Source organism: Palaemon carinicauda, chromosome 1 (genome assembly GCF_036898095.1).
Source record: "Palaemon carinicauda isolate YSFRI2023 chromosome 1, ASM3689809v2, whole genome shotgun sequence".
Taxonomy (NCBI): Eukaryota; Metazoa; Arthropoda; class Malacostraca; order Decapoda; family Palaemonidae; genus Palaemon; species Palaemon carinicauda.
Genome location: NC_090725.1, coordinates 237141603 through 237159249, shown reverse-complemented (window position 1 = coordinate 237159249; position 17647 = coordinate 237141603). Strand labels below are relative to the sequence as shown.

The 17647-nt window shown below is 39.6% G+C and overlaps 1 protein-coding gene across 1 annotated transcript in view; it reads left to right on the top strand.

Moving 5' to 3' along the window:
• The window catches only part of Mcm5 (Minichromosome maintenance 5), a 41221-nt gene extending 24020 nt beyond the window's left edge, over window positions 1-17201 (top strand). The window contains exons 11-13 of the mRNA XM_068388125.1: window positions 11988-12130; window positions 12425-12552; window positions 16582-17201. Coding sequence (XP_068244226.1) covers window positions 11988-12130; window positions 12425-12552; window positions 16582-16683 — 373 coding nt within the window. The 3' untranslated portion in view covers window positions 16684-17201. The remainder of the gene's footprint in view (window positions 1-11987; window positions 12131-12424; window positions 12553-16581) is intronic.
• Window positions 17202-17647: the final 446 nt, after the last annotated feature.

Sequence of the window (17647 nt, the reverse complement as noted above, 5' to 3'; positions counted from 1 at the left end):
AATTCTATGGAGGGATACGCCAGCTATCACAATACTAGAAGGGGGTGTACTTACCAGCGCCACCTGTGGCCAGGTACTCAAGTACTTCTTGTTGACACCTCCTCAATTATTCCTCTGTCGTGCTTCCGGCAAGACGTTCTGGGATACGCTTATGTTCTTGGAGTATTTTCACGACTTTGGTGAAGTATTTCTCTTTGATTTCGGCTGTCGCTTTACTGGAAACTTCTATATTAGCTTAGTTAGCTTTTGGAATTAATTTGATTAATTATGGTGACGAAGAGAGTATGAACTCTCTTTCAACTTTTAATGGCCGACCCTTCCCTTAGACGGAAGTGTTGGTGTCTAAGAGAGTATAGACTCTCTCTCTTAATTTTGCTTAACAAAAGTTAGATTATTTTATATCTCTCCGCCTCTTATAGGCCTCTTCGATTAACTTCCTTTTTTTATAAACTTATTTAAATTAATTTTTATATTTGTTTATATTCGACCTTCCTAATAGTAGGCGGTCTTTTCTTGGTACCGAAGTTAATTAACATTGAGCCCGTCATTTCGGTTTTACCTGTTAACATATTATGCTATTTTAATGTCTTTGAAAGAATTTCTTTGATAGTCTAGTACTGTTTTCAAAGTTGAACTAACGTTTTGTTTTGTCTCTGCAGTTGTTGACGTTCAGAACGTTCAACTTGCACTCTATCGTTACGATAGAGAAAGAATTTTCACGGTTTCACATTGCAGTAAGAGTAACCGTGTCTAGCGTTTTGTTCATTCTTTCTTAACTTAATGGTTTTAATCCTAATAAAGGAACTTTTCATTTTGGGAAATATTTCAGTTTTTTCCTTTAACAATATGTTTTAACGATATATATGATTGGGCTCTTCTCTCAGGTTCTAAGTCAAGAGAGAGAGAGAGAGAGAGAGAGAGAGAGAGAGAGAGAGAGAGAGAGAGAGAGAGAGAGAGAGATAGAGACGGAGGGAGAAAGAGGAGGATAAACGTTTCATTCAAGCCTGCCAGGCGTACGAGTAACGTTGTTATCGTTTTTGCTCTTCTCCCTAGTCTCTTTAGGGGAAGAAAGTAAACGTTTCTAGAGTGATCTAGTGTTTAGTCTCTTTCCAGCCACTGAATTATTTATCTTTCATTAGATTTTTCTGTTACATTGTAATTCTGTTTTCGCAATTACTAACTTTTGAGAAAGGATAGAATTGCGTGTTTCAGGTACAAACCACTTAAAGTTTCGAGTTCAGTGAAATAAGTGCAAACAGAAAATCAAAGTGATAAGTGATTAGCGCAAAGTGTGTCAGTGTTGTGCGTGAGGGTACTTCTGTGCGCGCCAGTCGTTCTCCCAGTCCGGGACCTCTTGCAAGCTCCCAAGCCCAGGGGAGAAGCAATGTCGAAGGACAAAAGGGTTCAGCAGGCCTTGATCGGCGCACAGAAGTATCCTCGGTGGTTGTGGGCGTGTCTTACCGAGACCGTCACTCCCACCCGCAGACGATTGAGCCCTTATTTTGCTCGTCTGCAGAAGAAATTTAGGGGAGAAAACGCTGGTCTCAGGTCTCAAGACCTCTTAAACATAAAGTCCAGACCTATGCCAGACGTACGAAGTTAGAGTTCAACAACCCGGATGCAGTCATTGGGTTAGCTCTGACTCTCCTCAGTCATCAGTTGAATGCACTCCGCCTAAGAGGAGTAAGGTTCTGCCGCAACAGATCTCTGCTGTTAAGGCTTTACCTCAGCAGACCTTAGTGTCTGCCGACCCCAAGTTGACTCTACTGCAGTCCATGCAGTCACAACTTTCGGTCTTGATGCTTGAGTGTCGGGCTGAGAGTGTTGCGCCAACGCCTCCGCCTGCGCTCGCTCCGCCTGCGCTCGCTCCGCCTGATCGCAGTACCACCTGCCAGGCGTACGATGTTGAGCCACGTTCTGAGTTGGCTGTTCCCAGTGGTGCTCAGCCTCCGCCTTCTTTAAGGCAACCTTTACAATGGGATCAGGAGGATTATACCTCTCTTCCTCCGCCTCCACTTGCTGCTCCACCAGTGATGCAACACTCGGTTGAGGTACAACCACCTCTCCCGTCCTTGAGTCAGTCTCCTCAGCTCTCGCTGCAGCGAGCTCAACCCTCCACAAGGCAAGCACCACTACACCTTAGCCTTGCGCCTCAGGAGCCTCAGCTTGCGAGACATTTACCTTGTTCTGCGCAGCCTCTACCTCATCGCGCTCCGCTCACACCACAGGAACAGGAACTTGCTACTCCGCTTCCGCCAACCGCTCAGCAAGCGCAACCCTTGGGTTCAGCCACTCATGCCAGGAGTCAGCCTCCTCCACCCATGCGCCTACCTTCTGCTACTTCCTTTGATCAGCCTTTGCAGACTGAGCCTCAGGTGTTCCCTCAACAGAGTCTTGAAGAGGAAACCACAACTATTGTTGTTCCAGCTCGTTCTGACTCTGCTGTTCAGCATACCTTACCTCCATTTTCAAACCTTATGATAATGGAGGTTATTTGTATTACTTATAAAAATATATTTGTATTCCTTGCAATATATTTTTAACAATATCGCAGAATATGGCAAAAATATGAATCATGAGTTATGAATGTAAGGTAAATATTATGTTGATATTTAAACCCCATGCAAGCATGCATAAAGCACTCTAGCACTGGTCATGGAATTTCTGAGAAATGTTAAACGCCATGCACACGCTCTGCTTACCTTACAGCATGCTCTACATACAGCATGCTCTGCTTACAGCATGCTCTGCATACTACATGCTCTGCATACAGCATGCTCTGCATTCAGCATGCTCTGCATACAACATGCTCTACATACAGCATGCTCTGCATACAGCATGCTCTGCATACAACATGCTCTGCATACAGCATGCTCTGCATTCAGCATGCTCTGCATACAACATGCTCTGCATACAGCATGCTCTGCATTCAGCATGCTCTGCATACAACATGCTCTACATTCAGCATGCTCTGCATACAGCATACTCTGCATACAACATGCTCTGCATACCTTACCGCATGCTTCTCAGTCACACATCTTTGGTTGTTGCCAACTCACTAGACTGTCAAGCAGTTTCATAACGTTGCCTTCTAGTCTGCTGCTTTTGCACCAGTGAACCCTCACTGAGAGAACTTAGCTTTTCTAGGATATGGTCCCTGTAGATGAGAAAGTTCTTTTCTCCCTCCTTCTGATATTCCCTTGAGGACTCTGTCATTTGGAGGGAGCCTTTAGCTGCATAGCCTCCTATGGACTTTTATTTAAGCGTAACATGCTTCCAGGGAAGGTAATGGTTCCACTTCAGTCGCTAATCCCGTCTGTTACCACACCTGCTCCCATAGACCTTGAGCTGTGTTGCAAGACATGCAGTCCAAGCTTAGTCCTTGTTAGAGGATTTTTTGTTTACGAAGTCAATGTGTCACGGGGAAGACGTTCAACAACCAACAGAAGTGACTTGTTGTGACGCAGTGCGGCAACCTCAGCAACCCGATAAGGAGTTGTCTGTACGACCCAGACAGTCTAGACAGATTCGGGTTGTCACTGTACTTCCTCGCTTGCCCATGATTGACAGTTCACAGACTGTGCAGCAGTACCATGATCTTGTGTCCGGCTCCGTCAGACGACTGGCTTTTAAGAGCTCCCACAAGTCGTCGCTGTCTGGAGATTTTCAAATGGACTATGGATCTGACCAAGGAACTGGGCCTCCTGGTCAATTTTGAGGAGTCTCAGCTCGTTCCATCCCAGACCATTGTCTCCTTGGGTATGGATCTTCAGAGTCGAGCTTTTCGGACTTTTCCGTCGGCCCCAAGGATCTTCCAAGCCCTAGAATGCATCCAGAGCATGCTGAGAAGGAACCGATGCTCAGTCAGGTAGTGGATGAGTCTAACAGGGACACTTTCATCGCTGGCCCTGTTCATCGTGTTAGGGAGACTCCACCTCCCCCCCCCCCTTCAGTATCATCTAGCTGCTCACTGGATAAAGGACATGACGCTAGAGACGGTCTCAGTTCCTGTTTCCGAAGAGAGGAGGTCTTCTCTCGCGTGGTGTAAGAACAGCTTTCTTCTCAAGGAAGTCTACCTTTGGCTGTTCAGAAACACGACCGCCGTCTCCTCTCGGACGCATCAGACACGGGCTGGGGTGCGACTTTGGACGGACAAGAATGCTCGGGAACATGGAATCAGGAGCAAAGGACACTTCACATCAATTGCAAGGAGTTGTTGGCGGTTATTCTGGCCTTGATAAACTTCAAGTCCCTCCAGCTTAACAAAGTGGTGGAGGTGGACTCTGACAACACCACAGCCCTGGCTTACATCTTCAAGCAGGGAGGGACTCTTTCGTGGAAGTTGTTCTAGATCGCAAGGGACCTACTCATCTGGTCTAAAGATCGAAAGCTAACTGGTAACGAGGTTCATTCAGGGCGGTATGAATGTCATGGCAGATCACCTCAGACGGAAGGGTCAGGTCATCCCCACAGAGTGGACCCTTCTCAAGAATGTTTGCAACAGACTTTGGGCCCTGTGGGGTCAGCCAACCATAGATCTGTTCACTACCTCGATAACCTAGAGACTCCTGTTGTATTGTTCTCCGATTCCAGACCCAGCAGCAGTTCACGTGGATGCTTTTCTGCTGGATTGGTTCCATCTCGACCTGTATGCATTCCCGCCGTTCAAGATTGTCAACAGGGTACTTCAGAAGTTCTCCTCTCACAAAGGGACACGGCTGACGTTGGTTGGCTCTGCTCTGGTCCGCGAGAGAATGGTTCTTAGAGGTACTGCAATGGCTGGTCGACATTCCCAGGACTCTTCCTCTAGGAGTGAACCTTCTAAGTCTACCTCACGTAAAGAAGGTACACCCAATCCTCCACGCTCTTCGTCTGACTGCCTTCAGACTTTCGAAAGACTCTCAAGAGCTAGGGGCTTTTCGAAGGAGGCAGCCAGAGCGATTGCCAAAGCAAGGAGAACATCCACTCTCAGAATCTATCAGTCTCAAGGGGAAGTCTTCCGTAGCTGGTACAAGACCAATGCAGTTTCCTCAACCAGTACCACTGTAACCCAGATTGCTGACTTCCTGTTATATCTAAGGAAAGTAAGATCCTTTTCAGCTCCTACGATCAAGGGTTACAGAAGTATGTTGGCAGCGGTTTTCCGCCACAGAGGCTTGGATCTTTCCACCAACAAAGATCTACAGGACCTCCCTAGGTCTTTTGAGACCTCAAAGGAACGTCGGTTGTCCACTCCAGGCTGGAATCTAGACGTGGTCCTAAGGTTCCTTATGTCATCAAGATTTGAACCTCTCCAATCAGCCTCTTTTTAGGACCTCACATTAAAAACTCTTTTCCTCGTGTGCTTGACAACAGCTAAAAGAGTAAGTGAGATCCACGCCTTCAGCAGGATCATTGTTTTCACATCTGAAACGGCTACATGTTCCTTGCAGCTCGGTTTTTGCTAAACGAGCTTCCTTCACGTCCTTGGCCTAAGTCGTTCGAGACCCCAAGCCTGTCCAACTTGGTGGGGAATGATCTGAAGAGAGTACTTTGCCCAGTTAGAGCTCTTAGGTACTATCTAAAAAGGTCTTAACCTTTACAAGGACAATCAGAAGCCTTATAGTGTGCTATCAAGAAACCTTCTTTTCCAAGTTCTAAGAACTCAGTTTCTTACTATTCAGGCTTCTGATTAGAGAAACACATTCTCATCTGAAGGAAGAAGACCTTGCTTTGCTGAAGGTAAGGACACATGAAGTGGGAGCTGTGGCTACTTCAGTGGCCTTCAAACAGAACCGTTCTCTGCAGAGTGTTATGGATGCAACCTATTGGAGAAGCAAGTCAGTGTTCGCATCATTCTATCTCAAAGATGTCCAGTCTCTTTACGAGTACTGCTACACCCTGGGACCATTCGTGGCAACGAATGCAGTAGTAGGCGAGGGCTCAGCCACTACATTCCCATAATCCCATAACCTTTTAACCTTTCTCTTGAATACTTTTTATGGGTTGTACGGTCGGCTAAGAAGCCTTCCACATCCTTGTTGATTTGGCGGGTGGTCAATTCTTTCTTGAGAAGCGCCGAGGTTAAAGGTTGTGATGAGGTCCTTTAGTATGGGTTGCAGCCCTGTATACTTTAGCACCTTTGAGTTGATTCAGCCTCCCAAGAGGAACGCTGCGCTCAGTAAGGAAGACGATCTTATTAAAGGCAGAGTAACGGTTCAAGTCGACTTCCTTACCAGGTACTTATTATTTCATTGTTATTGTGGATAACTGATTATATGAAATACGGGATACTTAGCTATCCTTTAGTCTTGTACACTGGTTTTTCACCCACCCCCCTGGGTGTGAATCAGCTACATGATTATCGGGTAAGTTTAATATTGAAAAATGTTATTTTTATTAGTAAAATAAATTTTTGAATATACTTACCCGATAATCATGATTTAATCGACCCTCCCTTCCTCCCCATAGAGAACCAGTGGACCGAGGAATAATTGAGGAGGTGTCAACAAGAAGTACTTGAGTACCTGGCCACAGGTGGCGCTGGTAAGTACACCCCCTTCTAGTATTGTGATAGCTGGCGTATCCCTCCATAGAATTCTGTCGGGCAACGGAGTTGACAGCTACATGATTATCGGGTAAGTATATTCAAAAATTTATTTTACTAATAAAAATAACATTTTGTATGATAATGTGTGCACGGGGAATTTGTGAAATATCGAAATTTTGCTTCCTTGTTGAAATTTGATGAACATTTGGCAACACTGCTTTCATGTGAACGAACACTTGTAGAGGCAACTACAACTGGTTTAGTGTTTTTATGTGAATATGTTATAAAATTGGGGTAACCGGTGTACAGCTAATTATATCAAACCAACATTTTTCATAATACCCCCTAAATACAGTATGATTTTTTTTTTTTTTTTTTTTTGTGCCAGACAAAAATATTGCACTGTAGGAATCCCTGACTAGGAAATGCTACTGGATAAGTTATAAAATCCTCAAATTTTGTTTTTCTTTCACAAATTTAGTTGATATGCTCCACAGAAATTCTCGCGAATATGTGATTTAGCGAATGTTTATTCTTGAATAGCTGGCGGATACTTGTATATGGGAGCATAATCTCTACTGTCTGCTTGATATCAGCTCACGACAAACAGAAAATTAGTAATTGCTATTGTTAATGCACCTTAAATTGATAAGAGAAGAGTACAAAAATGGCTAAATGAAGGTCAGTTGACATAACCAAGATTATTATAGACTTCTTTTAGTACGTATATGTTATGTTGGCTAAAATTGAGAAATAGCGGACAAAATCAAATACTGTGTATTAAGCCCATTCTACTATCAAACGTAGATTTAAGCAAAGTATGATTTTATTTTGTTTGTATTACAGTATTTGATTGAGATATTTAAGGAAATTAATATTTTGGTTTCTTTTATACTAGCAGCTTTGGATTAGCTGACTGCAACCAAAAAAAATTAATTGTTGATTGTTTAAATGCTCCCAAAATTAAAAAAAGTACAAAAAATCATTTAAGAAAGCACAATCAACTTCTTGAAAATCATGATTTTTTTTTTTAGAATGAATAATATCTGTTAAAACTATTGGTTAGCTGATGAAATAGAATTACGTGTTTTAATTTAATATTGAAGATTATTTTTTCAGAGTATAGATTATTTTTATGTATTTGACACATTTTAGTGAAACAGATTTTTGTTTCCTCTGCTATTTATATGTATTATACAGTATGTTATTAGAGAGTGTTCAGCTGATGAAATCGAATGCCATATTTTTGTTTGTTTCTTTCACCCACGTGGATCCATGTATTGCTGACCACAATGATACATTAATGTTAATTTCCTTGTTAAACTCAGGGTTATTAAATATAACAATGCATAGTTGAAACAATCATTTCCGGTAAATTACAGGTAATTTAGTTAAAATTGAAAAAAGTTGGGGACTTTGGGTCTACATTAGACAGCCTTACCATGTACAGTACAGTTAGCTCGCCGGCATCATAGGTTTTGTCATCATGGTTTCAATTTTTCACAGACATCCAGGCTTCAACTCTGTTAGGCTGCTGCACAATGCAGCATTTTTGTTCTTGGCTTCATCTCTTTCCTTTTCATCACCTGTTGTACTGTATAGTTTGTATTGCTGTTGTAATAACTTGATACTATCTAGTAAGTATAAATTGTAACATTAATGATTATAGTAGTAAATCAATAATGGAAAGCCAACAAATGTAAATAACTTTATATTTGGTGAAAAACTGCATAGAAACTATTGATAAAAGTGATCAAAATGTTTATACATACAATGCCTTCGAGAGAGTCGTAATAAGAACAACAAATCTTGTCATTTGTTAACAACTTGCATTACTGGTAAAACATTGTGATGTTTTTGGTTGGACTGGAGTTAGGGACTGAGAACTAATGTTAGTTGAAGAATGCTATTTAGTACTTTGTGTGGGATTTGAGCAGATATCCCAACGTAAAAGTACACTAAAATTGAATTGTCACAGTGCAAAATACAAACCTTCCTCTTTACTAGGAAGTATTATTTCTGCTAAGCTGAAACCAGCTGATAAGCTTTTTTGGTTAGGGTATAACTACCCACAGCTACTTAGCGCGGAAGGTTAACCCTCCCGCTCCCACCAGCACTCGGTAGAGTAAAGACTTAAGTCTTCTTCTCCCTCCAAATCCTTTTAGCCGGATTACGGTTATAAGCAACTGGGCTAAAGCTTGATAAAAAATTTCCTTTCTTTTAGAGCTACATTCCATGGGGCTCACAGGTTCCCCGTGCAAGGAAGGTAGCAAGAGATCTGTGGTCTCTACCTCTGCTGCTCGCCCAACCTTTAGTCTGCTTCGACGGGCAGACATGAGCAATGCTGACAAGAACTCCTCGGATTGATCTTCTGGGGTAAACCCAGAAACGAGCTTCAGCTACGTCTTGCAGGCACCACTTAAAATCAGCCTTTAACTTCAGGAGACAGAACCTTATCTCGGTGACGGGAAGCAGAGCGTATTGCCAATAGGTTCGCCTCCAGGAGTTGAATAATTTATCCTTTTGATGGAGAGTTAACCTCCGCCAGGTGTTGAGCAACTTTCCCTTCAGAGGGAGATTTCCTCCACCAGCCACTGTCCATCTCCCTGCTTGCAGGGAAAAATGCAAGCAGCAGCAACAGAGGTTGTTTGTCTTCCCCATCTGCGGAAGAGACTAACTTCATCTGTGGGAGACTTTCCTCGTGAGAGACCCTCGCCTTAGTTTCCATGGTAGGTTTGTGAAACACTCCTTGCCAGCGTTAGAGTAGCGTACGCTACTGGGTCTAGCCATAAAGGAGATTCAGTGCTGCCGGTTTCTAATTCTCATTCACTGATTCTTGCTGGCTAGATTTTCCTAGTATCAGATGGCGTTCATGAGCGCTGGTTGCTCCCCATACTGAACTTTGAGCGTTTGTGTCCTCAGTTAAAAGTTAAACCACTTTCATGGAATGTTGACAAGGTCTTTACATTCATAGAAAAGACCCCTTATGAACCTCTCCGTCAAGCCTCAGACAAAGGCTTGGCTTCAAAGATTACTTTTCTTCACCTGGCCTAGAATCCCCGAACTGCATGGTCTCTTACAAAGTCGCCCATTCTAAGGAATTGGGGGCGGGTCACACTCACTTTGGGCTCCTAAGTTTGTTGCAAAGACTCAAAACCCATCTGTAGCTGATCTGGGGTTTTGGCCCTTTCAGATTGAGTCTCCAGTCTGTAACAGACGATCCTGATCAACTGTTACTATGCTGCACAAGGGTGCTGCAGTTATAACTCGAAAGAATGAGAAGAGCTCTACCCCAGATTATCAGGCTCTTTCCTTGGCAGTCGGTAAGAATTTTCTGTGCAGCAGGTATTTTGAACGAGCAGGTGGAAACCTCAAACAACGTTCACTGCCCACTACCTGCAAGACATAACCCACAGTAGCCTAGACACATTCCCATAGTCCTGTGGTGGCTGCTCAAATCGGGGTCTAGACACCCCATTTCCCTTGTAGGACAAGTAGCTAATGGTTGAGGGCAGACGTTACCCGCGAGTAAGTCTGGGATGAATGTGGGAGTAACTGGCCATTTCCTACTTTATCCCTCCCTCTCTTGGACCACAGCATCCGTGAAACTCTTCACAGCTGATGTTTTCTATCTGCAGGTGAGTATCATGCCCTGGGCAACCTGATATATGTGTGTATTTATGTCCCCGTTTTCCAGTCGGGGAGTTGGGCGAGATTGAGATTTAGTAAAAGGCTCAGCCTAACTTGAATATTTACAGAAACTTACATTATTCCCAGCACTAATTGCCCAGGTCGTCATCCTAAGAGGATAACGAGGTGCAAAGATCCCTCAAGGTCAATCTGTACGAAACACAAGAGGACATCCCGGGACAGTTACCAGCCAGTTGGTTTGCTTAATTCCACCCATATAAAGGCGAGTCTCCATAGCAAAGAGCGGAAGGTTTGTATTTTGCACTGGAACAAAGGACAGACTTTGAAGTTTGTGTTTTTCCTAGCCATACAAATCTGAAAGTTCTTCCGCAGTTACAAAAGTGATAGTTAGTTGTTAGTGCTGGTGAGAGAGAGAGAGAGAGAGAGAGAGAGAAGCGCCTCCCCCCTATTAGGTAGCGGTGGGTAGTTATACCCTGACAAAAAAGCTTATCAGCTGGTTTCAGCTTTGCCAAAATAATACTTCACTGTAAAGATTGCAGGTTTGTATTGCTAGGAAAATTACGAGTTACTTCCAAATTTGTCATCTTACACAACCATGAATAAGGACTAGTATCGCAAGTGTTTCAGTGGGTAGTGGGGTGAGATGTGAGTATGCCTACATCTAAGCTGGGTAGTTTCAGGGCAGGTTTGAGTAATGCCTGAGAGAGGGAATGTCGCCCTTGGCTAGGGATAGGGGTGCGATTCTATATGGTAACAAAAAGACTAAAAAAAGCTCTTACACAATCGGAAATAAAGGCTAGAATCCCAGACTTCGTTTGTTAGCTGAAGAAGGAGGAGGGGCTAATATCAGGGAGAGGAGATTTTTTTTTCTTTTTTTCTTTTTTTCTTTTTTTGAAGCTTCCTGTGTGTGAACTGTGTGATAGATAATAATGTGGTATAAGAGTTATATGAGTAATTTTAAACTCCATATGTTTTATATTTTTAAATGACGTATCCGAACATCATCGTCTGTATCACCTGGCATGTTTTGATGTAAAACAATGTCATTGTAGTATAGGGGTTAATTCTTTCTTTTGATTTTGTCTAGTACTGCTAAGGGGGCCATGTAGGTAATACAGAATCTCAAAATGCTGTACTGTGTATTCTTTCACTAGAAAAAACTAAACATCCAGTTAAGAGACCTGTAGCTTATTCCTCATCTTGTAAGAATTAAAATTCTGAAACATGAGAAAGACTGTTAGGGTCTTCCAAGCTTTGAATACTTAGATTACTGAAAGAGTTGAAATACACTTCCAGTGTGGGAGGGAAGGTTACTGTGCCTGAAGTGACCGTATAAACAGTGCCAAAGATCCTTTGTAGCCTCTCTGGCAGTAGCTCTAGAATAGCAAAACTAATAGCTGTTTCCCATCAGACTAGCTGGGAGGGAAGGATGAAATTAGAAAAAAAGAAAAATTATCTATGCAATGTGATGCATTAAAGTTGCATATGCATGCCTGACATTTTTTTTAACCTTTTCTGGCTCTTGTAAAATTACAGTAATGGGATTGTGAAAATTAAAAGCAATAATGATGTCTTTAATATGCTGTGCAGTGAATGTAATGAGAGTTCTCATTTCCATTTCGTTCTTTTGTAGTTCATTGTTGAGACTACAAAAAGGGATCAATTTTAGGCTGGAACTTTTGGAAATATCTGCTAATAGCCTGATGTAAATAATTTTTTTTTCTCTTTCTCTCTGTGAGAGATATTGTGGTGCTCATGATTTTTAGACTAGAAACTTGAATCATTTGTATTTTAATGTATGTTACAGACAGTTGGAGGCCATTGTCCGTATATCAGAGTCTTTAGCCAAAATGAGATTGGAACCATTTGCCACTGAGAGGGATGTAGATGAAGCTTTAAGACTCTTCCAAGTTTCCACCCTCGATGCAGCAATGTCTGGATCCCTAACAGGTAGGTATCTTTATTTTGTAGGCGGTGATTGTTAAAAAAGATTTTGTATATCACAAAGTGCTGTAGCATCAGAGTTGTTTATAAAGTGTAAAATATTTATCTGTATTTTCAAAAAGTAAAAAGTATCCCAATTTTGTGTAGTGAAAGGATTTTTCATAATTAAATTAAGAAAAGTTCTCATACTTTCCCATTTTTACTTAATTTTTCAATTCTTGAATAAAACTGATGTTGAGCTGCATATATGATTTTTATTATATAATGATCTACCCAAGAGTAATAAGTTTACTTTTGCAGGAGTTGAGGGATTCACAACAGAAGAGGACCAGGAAGTTTTATCTCGTGTTGAAAAGCAGTTGAAGAGAAGATTTGCTATTGGGTCCCAGGTCTCGGAACACGCTATTGTCCAAGATTTTCTCAGACAGGTGATTATTAGTGCAGTTTTTACTTTCCCATTGTCACGTTATTTAATAACTTGCTATATTTTGAATAAAATTTTAGTAAGTTTTTAAGATAAACCCTTTGGGTAAGCCCTAGGAGAGGCAAGTGTTATCTAGTAGAACTATCTACCAATGCTAATGTTAAGTGTGCTAAATAAGGCACACGAATTGGTACTGCTATATGGAGATCCTGATGTGAATAGAGATTAATTCATGTAATGAGAAATACTGCATTTCTTATCCTAGTAGAAAAATGTAGAATATTAACTAAATCTTTGAATCTTCAGTAAATCTACTTGTTTTTTGGAAGAGTCAGATTCATAAAGGAATATTTGTTCTTAGGTAAAAACACAAAATTTAAAATGGGCATACTCTAGCGTGCAAGCTGGTATGGCCGATGAAGAATCATGGAGAATCTGGCAATTTACATGGCAAGCCCTACTCCATGGCAGGTCCATTCTCCAGAATTTCTTCTGTTTTCATACGCATTACAATGGGTAGGGAGCCAATCTGAGTGACCGTTAGATCTCAGGTCTATTGAAAAGGAAGACATGTTCCATATCCATTACCTAGAACTTTAAGAGCCTTTTGTTCCGTAACCGAAATACAAACCACGCTATTTACATTGGACACCTTTATCTTTGGATCTGTGGTAGCTACCCAGCAATTGGTGTAGTGATTCTGCTTCGTACAGGACAGGCAGCATAGGGTCCAAGTTAACAGATGCACCCAATAATTTATGTATGTATGAATGAGTGTAGAATATCTGGTTTCCTTTTCATTTCTTTTGTCATCACACTCTTGGGATCATCACGTGCGATATTAATGCTGGTTGAACACTTGCAGATAAGCTCGCTAGTTATGGGTAGTTTATTTTTTTTTTTTTTTTATTAATAAAAGTAGAAATGCTATCTTCAGGTTCCTTGGTCATATTACAGCCTGTGCAGTGTATGTGCCATTCACAGACAAGATCATACCGTGTAACACTATGAGCCAAGACCTATTATAAGCTTTTCATGGGTCATGGGACGCACTGTTTTTCATCTTACCTGACTGCACATTCATCCTTGGTTGCTTGCCAGCCAGATTACCAATGGGAAGTTCACCTAAGAAATATTCCCGTTTTAATTGATGGTTGGGTTTGCATTGGAATAGATAATAAATTTTAAAGATATTTTTATTTTCCCTAGCTATACAAACCCGAGTCATTTAAATTTTAAGTCTTGCCGCATCCACCCCATGAGTCGCAGTTGGATTATTAAGGGGACCGTCTGCTATTGTCCTGCATTGTTTTTTCTAATTATTCAAAATAGACCATTTCTATCCATGTTTTAGACATATAGTACCTACATCATATAAAAATTTCAATTCATTTGAATAAAAACTTTGATTTACTAGGAAAAATCATGATTTTTAAAAACAACTTTACATTTTTCTTCTGATATGACACCAATTTTATTTAAAATACCATAAAAACTACTTTATAAACCGAATAAATCTGTGTGACCGTTTTTGTTTTCCCTTTTTTATGAATTTATTTTCGTTTGTCTAGACGCAAAATAATCGTGAAAAAAGGTAAACAAAAGAAAAAAAAAAACTATTATGGGATTTTTATTCCTCTTCAATGATATTTTTCTCTAAAATTGAAGAATAAATACATTAGAAAAACGTACTGAAGTGTGAATAAGTATGTTTTTGAGTTATGAGCTCCCCAAGATTTGCTATAAATTTTTGTTTTTTTATTAGAAAAATCAAAACATTATGATGATAACCTTACTTTGTTCTTTTATTTTTTATTCCAACATGAAGGCTCCCTAAATGAGGTATTTAAACCCTAAGTGATACACTTGGTATAAGTGTGTCATGATTTGCCAGCGGCCTTTCATTGTTGCCAGAGTTTTAGTTAGAATGTTCCAGATTTGTGCTCTTTTTCATGTTTCGCTCTCTCTTGGTTCTTTTTTGTTGCTCTGTTTTTTATTGTTGTTTCTTTGGCCTTGGGTAACATTGGCCTTGCTATGAAGTTCACAAGAACGTTGTGAAAACGCAATATACATACGAACTGCAAGTAAATAAACACACATGCATTGTAACTTTTATACGCCTTTGGAAACTTGGCTAGTCTTCTCATAGATTTTAGTTTGGGTTCGCCTACCCTCTTACCAATGCCTTCTATTTCTGCCAGATGTACAAGATTTCAAATCATGAGTGAAAAAATTGATATATATATATATATATATATATATATATATATATAAATGCAAAAATTAGCATGCAAAGACGATTCTGTCAAACTCATTTATGCAGACAACACAGTAAGGATGACGTCCTCATTTAAAGACTGCTTTATCTTCTTTTTTTGTAAAAATAATTGGCTAAAACTCCTGGAGAGCATGTACGACATGTTTCTGCATACATAGTAACAATAAAAGAATTTTTTATTTTATAAGTTATGTCAAACACCATAGCGGGTGGTCCCCTTAAAGTGGGTTCCCTGCTTCAAACCAGAACCGGTTAACCGTACCAGCTTGCACACGGTAGTATACCCTCTTTAAATGACTGATTTGTAAAGGTAGGGAAAAATATAAAGTTATAAGTTGTGATCAGAGACAAAAGTATATTAATATAATCAGAATACCATTTTCCCAACTGCTTAACTTGGAAGATGCAAAGAACCTCATAAGTATTGCAGCTATACTACTTATTGCCAGAGGCCTTTAGGCATCCGTAGTTCAAGTGCCAGGCGTTGTAGTCAGAACTCGATATTTAATTTCTTCCCAAAAGCTTGCATTATGGTTGCTCAATCGCCTTCTCTATTTTACAATATTAATAAACATTACTGTATGGTAATTAACTATCCCTAAATCTCAAAAACTGCCCCAAAATTTAACCAGACAGGCAATCCTGCTATCTCTTATTCTGTCCACTAGTTTGTAACACTACTAGCTGAACTGCTCGCCACCCCTTTTAAAATGGTATGTGAACGATCGCTCGTGCTGTAAACATAACAATCTCTTAAATTTCCAAGCCTTTTTTTAGCCCAGGAGGTTTTTTTTGGCTTACTAACAACCAATTGCCGTTGTTAATGTTCTTGGTAATATCTTTGGTGTGGATTTTCATTAATTTTGTTGATTTTTGTGCAACCTGACTTGTACAAGTGTCATGAGGATCATACTCCATGCAACTCATCCTGATACTACATGAAGGACAGATTCTGTCTGGATTTGAAGGAGGGATGATAAAGTTCTCCTGAGACTCCCTGATAAAGAAGAAAACCCAAAAGTGGTTTGCACAAAACTTGCTAAAATTAATGAAATTCCTCACCGAAGATATTACCAATGTGGTTAGATTTTGGGGCCAGTTTTGGAGGTTTAAGGCTAAATAAATCATCCAGGTAAATATTGATATCAATTTTATCTTAAAAATGTCATTTTAAGTGTATTGTATTTTTCTAGTCCTTAGCATAATCTTTATTATATGACATTGAGTGAGGTTTGTGATATAATTGTTATGAAGTTATTCAACTATGTGACTGCATATTTTCTCTATAATGCTTGCTAGGGTAATTTCTTACATATGAAAATGAAAGAAACTTGTTTGCCAAAAAGGAAGGGCTTCACAAAAACATTTAGAGTAAAAGACTAAGTATTTATTTTTTAATTTGTATAATGCTGCTTATAGAAATACAAATTATGAGTAATGGTAGGTGTATATTTCATAAATGTGTGGTTTCATAATTTGTATTTGGCCTCCATTTTAAAATTATTAAGTTATTTAGTGAGACAACTGAGTCACACTTGACTCTAGGCTTGCCCAAAGAGTAGCATAACTCTTGAATTATCTGCAGTGTACTGTGCAATGCACTTTGAACATCATCCTCTATACTAATGTCATGGAGGAAGGATTTACAACAATTTGAAAGAAACATTTGAAACAATCAGTAATACAGCTTAAATAAATAGATGTGGTTTAGTGTTTCAAATATAACTTATATTAACACTAAATTTTTATTCACAGAAATATCCTGAAAAAGCTATCTACAAGGTCTTACATTTTATGATTCGTCGAGGAGAAGTTCAGCATAGATTACAGAGGAAAATGTTGTACCGTATTAAGTAGATTAGAGTTAATAACTTCCAATGTATATTATTGTTTTAGTTTTTTAGTTAAGTATTTTGGTAAGATCAGTTAATGGTCAGAAAATTATACAGTAGTTTAAAGTAATAACTAAGCAGAATTTAATTTTTCCTCCCCTTATATTTGTTTCCATAATTTTAGAATTAACTCAAGAAGCAAACCTAGTTTTAATTATATTAAGTCCATATGTTTCACAAATTAACATTTCTTTGAGTTCAAAATCTGGTACTGTGTGTAGAGCTGTAATGGTCATGATAGATTTCATAACTTCATATTTTTATCTTTAGTGATAATTTTGTAGTGGGGTTTTATTTGCTGTTGAAGTTGTGCATGATAGTCATTTTATTTGGTTTGATGTACAATTTGATACTATATTTTGAATTCACAAAGTTTTATTTTATGGGAAAATTGTTAAATATTGTAATGTAGTTAACCAATCTGTGATTTTCTTTGGAGGTTCTCTTAAAAGATTAGACATCTAAGTATATAAATTTTTTGTAGAAGGTTGTATTATTAACCATTTGTTTTCAAGTCTAGTGCTGGTATATTGAATTATTTGTATTCACTAGGTATAGAATTTTTGGTATTAAAGAATTGTCACAAGAATTCAAAGTATAAAGGAACAATGTTTCCAGAAATCAAGTAATGGAAACTGCAAGCCAGAAAGGGGTAGGTATGTGTATCATTCTAGACATTTGTTTGTTCCGACACAGATACAAACCTTCGCTATTTATTGGGTATTACTTTCGGCAATGCTGAAAACCAGCCAAGAAAATTTTAGTGAGGGATAATTACCCCATCCGCTAGTTAGCGGGAGGGGGTTGGGGTAGACTGGCTACCCCACTCACTCACACCTCTCGGTTGAGTAACCTCTTTTACTTTTGGCTCGGTAGACTGCCTTGACTTTATTACTATTCCTTTTTCTTTTGTGTGTTTGGTTATTGTC